A 6,000-nucleotide genomic window follows, 5' to 3' on the forward strand; every position below is an offset into this window, starting at 1 on the left:
TCAGCGCACACACAAGTTATTTCCCTAGTGTAATCATTAAGGTGGTGATGGCGCCTTGGCTTCTATCACTTTTTCTAACACTGTGATTTCTGGTCCTTCATAACCTGATCATGTCTCAGGTACTCATCGTGGATGGGCTGCTGTACAGATGCGTCTTCTGCATGAGTTGGTGTATGCCTCTCGTCGCATGGGCAACCCGGCCCTGTCTGTACGCCACCTGTCCTTCCTGCTGCAGACCATGCTCGACTTCCTCTCCGATCAAGGTCAGTTCACAATGACCTCCTGACAAGAAGATTACAATAGAGTGAAGTGGTACTCGGGGGTTCCATGTCAGGTATTAAGCTCAGTCAGGTTCTTCTGGTCCAGTTAAAGTTGTGTTTGTGTACAGTCAGTGTGTCCAATAGAGTCAGAGCCATATACAAACACCACTCATCCTTGGCAGGATCACAGTATTGTGCTTTGACCAAAAATCCTGTGCAAGCACCAGATGTAATTTTTACTCTGTCAGTGAAAACCAAGCAATCCACTGGCCCCACAATAGAGCAGCTATAATCCTTAGTTGGCCACAGAGTTTGAAAAAGGAGGTGTGGAGGTGAGACAACAGTGCAACATATAGAACACTCCAGCTCTGACAATTGCTTCCTAAGCTGATGATACTGTGTCTTTGTTTTTGAGCTACAGCAAGACTCATTTAAACTATTCATGAAGCTAATTACAAAGCCTGTCTCAAAGTAGTGTCAATAGTCTGTTGAAACGACCACGCCTATGTGGAATTTGGTGTGTGAGTGGTGATGGTTACAGGGCTACACCGATGTGCTGCCAGACTTATGTGAGTCTGTCGTACGCCATATCGATTCAGTAGTTATTCTCATTGTCATAACAAAACAACACTTTTTTTAGAGTGTCGTATACTGCATTGTTATGATGTGAAGTGCAATGAAAAGGTAACCTGGCTCACACAAGATTAATGTGTAGCACTCTGAATTGAATAGTTTTACACAATCGCAATCTGGGATGGCTCTCACTGAAAGCGATTGGAAAACGCGGAACATCATGATGATTATTTGAATCTGTTCGAACAAGCTGAAAAATCTAACTTTTGTTAAATCCAGTTCAGAGAAAAATGCAGACGTCTTCATTGTGCACAAATGCACAAAACACTTACCTTCTGCATGTATTTCATGAACAAAATACTCTGTATTGACACTAAAATAGACTGAAGTCTGTCACTGTTGCCATGTTTGTTTTGGTTTGCTTGGGCACTTTCCCTTTGGCTTCCGCACAAATTTCAATGCTGTTCTGTGGTTGGTCCACCCACCTAATTAACCTTACAGCAGGAGTCTCTCTAGATGGATTCTCGTGAGTTTGTGAGCTCACAAATATTGCAGTATTTTATTATATTATATATTATCCATCTTGCTGTGCAAGGTTAATACAAATGTGCAAGACCCCATCCCACAAGTCCCATAAAATGTTAGTGTGGAGTGAATAATACATTTAATTTAAATCAAATTCCTGCTGCTTTTAAGAAGTAAGTTTTCATATTCACTATTGTTGCATGTGAGAATGGTATACAGTAGATTTTGCCCACAATACATTTCTGTCTCTGTGAAAAGATGCCGAGCCAAAGCAAATTGTCTGGCTGACTGAACAGTAATGTTCTGCTAAAGAGTATTGACAACACAGTAAAGGCTTCAGTTCTAGTCCAAGGGTGAGCCTGTTTGTGCTGAGCAAGAGACACCTAGGGGGCCATTAATGTCTCTGTAATGTGTAATTTATGTACACAAAGATTAACCTTAGTGACCAAGAGGGACCTGGAGCAATATAAGCTCAACTTAAATGTATCTCCAAAATGTGCTTATTACATATAAGGATAGTGTTATTTCACCTCCTTTCTTTTTACAGAGAAGAAAGAAGTGACCCAGAGCCTTGAGAACTACACATCCAAGTGCCCTGGTGGGATGGAGGTCATCACTCTCCCTGATGGCCTGAAGCTTCCTCCAGTGCCCTTCACAAAGCTCCCTATCGTCAGGTGCGTCACTATTTTGACTTGACACTTCACTCATGGAAATAATTGATGCTAAAATCTTTATTGTTAATGAGTAACAGTATGCACACGGATTGTTGTTCTGTTATTTATGGCTTTTAGATCTGTTAAGCTTCTGAACCTCCCGGTCAGTCTGCGTCCTCACAAAGTGAAAGGGCTGCTGGGTCAGAACATGTCCAGTGCCAGCCCCTTCATCTACTCCCCCATTCTCCTCCACAACAGAAATGACGAGCGCTGCAAGAAAATAGGTATGTAACAATTGTGATGGCACTAACAGCATTTTAATATTCAATATTCATTTACCTAAATAAATAGTAAGGTGGATTTAGTAAGTAATTATGAAAATAAATGGCTACTTCATGCAAATCTGTTCGGGTCTCAAGTTGATGCCTATGTCTCAAGTTGCAGGTTTTTCCCAGCCTCCTCTGTACTTGCATGTGACAATGTATTAAATGATTCTGGCAAAGACCATTCTTCATTAGTTTTCATATAAAGCAGAACTGTCAAAACAGAAAAAAAACAGAAATAACAATGTACAGTACTACCTTTTTTTGTTATTGCCATTATTTAGAACCACTGCACTTACAGAAATGTCAGTTAACTCTTCCTTTTGAGAAAACTAGTTTTTATTAGTCATTTGTGGTACTGTACTATACCCAGCCTTAACCTAGTATCAAATACTACAGTTAAAAATAATTACAGCAAATTGCATCTTTTATGTCCTTTTATTTCTTTAGTGTTTTTTCAGTGAAAAGTGAACTATGTCAATAGTCCATTAGGCATCATGACATGTAATCAACTACAGAGCAGACCTGATTCCCTCCCAATGGGACCTCAGTGTCTTCAGTATTCTGTGCCTGATGTTTGTAAGTGCTCTGTGGAGACACTCAGAATATATGTGTCTATTTGTTGGTCTTTAAGGCACATGCTAAGACTCAGATTGATGTTAAGCTATAAAACAAGCACCCCTCTAATGGTAGATTGTTTTCCCTGACTCCACTTTGAGACCTGTCTAATCTATGACCATCCATTAACATTTATTTGAGTGATACGCTATCTATTACAAAGAAGATAAGCTGTTTCTCTCTCACAGGGAAACATCACAGTGCAGTCTGTAGGTGATGTGCATGCACGCACTATTATGTTTGACCACTGACACATTCACTAGTCAGAAATAAAAATATGACCTTTTCAGTGCAGCACAACTGTTTATCAGTCCAGCTGTATCACGGCCAAGCTTTTCATCAGTATGAAGACTTGAGAGTACTTGAGAGAATACTTTTTCATTTAATATATATGTTATCTTATGATGCTATCCTATTTTTGTGCATTGGCACATGTTTTGCTCATCCAGTCACATGTGTATTTGCAGAGACTCTTAGTTGGTGGTCATTATTTAGACTTGATTGTGTCTTGTGTGTGAAAGCATCACCATTTTCACCACTTGAGAAGTTGGACCAGAGACATTAAAAGTAAGGCCACATTTGATAGTTAATGGACTTACTATGTGAACATTTCAGTAGGCACACTTTTGACTGCCATAATTCCCCTTGGTGGATAGCTGGAGTTTGTGTTACATAAATCCCTTTTCCTGTCTGCTTCTGAGCCTGGGCTTTGTGGATCTTTTGCAATTTCATTTACAGTAATAGACTCTCCAACTTGACTTGAATATGTTATATTTAAAATGGAGATGGAGCAGCTACTGAGATCCATGTTGCAGCAAACCTTTTCAAATTCAGATGGAGCTCTTGGAGGAGGTCTATTATATTGACGTTTTAAATTGAATATACTTAACTTTATTAAGCTTTGTCCAAAACTTTATCCCACAAAAGCTTATACTGAACTTTAAAATGTTTTTTTCTAAAATAAAAATGGACAACGTGACGGTTGACTTCAGAATCAGTATTATTATCGCATTATTATTATCACTCCAACATGTGTTTATTTTTATGTTTTACATTTTATAATTACTCTTGGCTTAGGTTTTGCATTAGAGCAGAGTACATATGTATTACCTGTAACAAATAATTCATAAGTTGTTGAAAAGACGATTTAGGATTTTTTTTGTTTTAGCCCTTTTTTAATCTTAAGTACTTTTTAACTTAAAATGAGCAATTTTTCTCTTCAGATTTCCAGTGGGTTCAAGGTGATGTTTGTGAGGTGCAGCTTATGGTCTACAACCCGATGCCTTATGAACTGCGTGTAGAAAACATGGTAAGACCTTTGGGCAGGTAATTCACTTTTAACATTTATGAAATGAATGCATGTCTGCTGTTAATATTTTTTCAGAGTTTTGTTACATTTTAGCTTTTGCTCAAAAACAAAAACCACAGAACCTGACAAATGTATTTGTTTTTGCTATGTGATGGTAGAGGCACATATTTGCTCTTTTATATCCATACATTTCATTCATCTTCTAAATAAATGTATTTGATAAAAAAAACAAAAAACACAAAACACAATAAATGCTCTTCTTTCTTGCCCTGAATATAAAAATATGGAAACCTCAATACTCAAAAAATAGTAGAAACAACAATTGTGCTATACAAAAGACCATAGGGTGGTATTGGTGCATGCACCTGTCCAAAGTAATGTTGCATTAATTATCTGGTAAGTCTGAAACAAATTACCATGAAACATCTGTGGCATCTTGTGAAAGGAGACAGCAGTGACTTCATCGTGGTGGCTGTCTCAGATTGACTTGGGCAGGTCATGCTGGTTGATTAAGTTGCCCCGAATCATGTGGTAAAGGAACATGCTGCTTTAGCCATAGGAAATTCAGACAACCTACTGACTGGGACATCTGAGGAGTCCTTAACCTGAGGATCTATCACAAGACCGGGTTTGCTTTATTGAATAACAAGTGAACTCGTGATTTCATTTTTTCCAAGTGGCCATACTGAGAAACAGCATGCATTATTTTAGTAATATAATTTTTCCTAAAAAAAATATCTGAATACTTTTTATAATACTTAGTTTTTTACTATATCAAAACTTTAAATAAAACTCTGATCTGATGAGAGATGATGGCCAAGGAAAATAAAATCTAATTTCAACAAATCTAATTTTAATTGCTAATAATCACTTCTAATTATGTTAAAAAGTGGTTGTTAAGAAGCCATTTCCATCTGCTCACTGTTGTTGTGTCTAATAATAGAAGTTTAGAGATGTAGAAGTTTATCAAAGCATAGATAAATGTGTGTGGAGAAACAGGCCATATATGTTTTAGACCAATATTGCTCTTTATATTAAATAAAATGTAAAACAATGATGTACATATATTCTAGTTGCAAACTTAATACCAGAAAAAAGCGTAACATGTTGTGACGCAACCAGGTGGTGTGTTAACATAGACAATGACGTCAGCCTCTCTGGACAAAGTAACTGCGGATGTGCCTCCTGCACTCTCTACACTCTGCACTCACAAGGTCACTCCAGCCCCGCCTTCACCAAGGTGACCCTGGAGTTTGGCACGACAAGCTCTCCCTCTTATTCACAACATGACTAGAACACGAATACCAACTTTGTTTGGTACTATTGATTTTCTATTAAAGCAAGGCTTTTTTCCTCTTCCACTGTTCTTTCTCTCCAGGCAGTGCACTTCCACACTCTTCTGTTACCTTCCAACAAGCAACAAAAAATATGATTTATTTGGATTTATATACCAATAGTGTCTTTGAAATTGACTACCGGTAGTTAATTGACACATTATCTTTCTACAATAGAATATCCTATTTATAAATCGATGATTTATAAGCCAGATGGCAGTAATAATGTTAACCCATAGAGTGCTACTTGCAAATTTCTATTACTGTCGGATAGTGCAACATCCTGTGTTGAAGTCACTGCTGGCCATCTTAATTTCACTTGGCTTATGGGTTTAACTGTCTACACATGTGCAAGCTGACAATTTCTAGCAGGTGAACAGTTGTGTTGCCTGTAGCTTATAGTGG

At 37.9% G+C, this 6,000-nt stretch overlaps 1 protein-coding gene across 2 annotated transcripts in view; it reads left to right on the forward strand.

The window, feature by feature from the left end:
• trappc9 (trafficking protein particle complex subunit 9) overlaps nucleotides 1-6,000 on the forward strand; it is a 149,893-nt gene that overhangs the window by 6,630 nt on the left and 137,263 nt on the right. For both annotated transcript variants that reach the window (XM_055225437.1, XM_055225438.1), the window contains 4 exons: nucleotides 120-263; nucleotides 1,906-2,032; nucleotides 2,150-2,295; nucleotides 4,176-4,261. In XM_055225437.1, coding sequence (XP_055081412.1) covers nucleotides 120-263; nucleotides 1,906-2,032; nucleotides 2,150-2,295; nucleotides 4,176-4,261 — 503 coding nt within the window. The remainder of the gene's footprint in view (nucleotides 1-119; nucleotides 264-1,905; nucleotides 2,033-2,149; nucleotides 2,296-4,175; nucleotides 4,262-6,000) is intronic.

The sequence above is a fragment of the Periophthalmus magnuspinnatus genome, chromosome 11 (genome assembly GCF_009829125.3).
Source record: "Periophthalmus magnuspinnatus isolate fPerMag1 chromosome 11, fPerMag1.2.pri, whole genome shotgun sequence".
Taxonomy (NCBI): domain Eukaryota; kingdom Metazoa; phylum Chordata; class Actinopteri; order Gobiiformes; family Gobiidae; genus Periophthalmus; species Periophthalmus magnuspinnatus.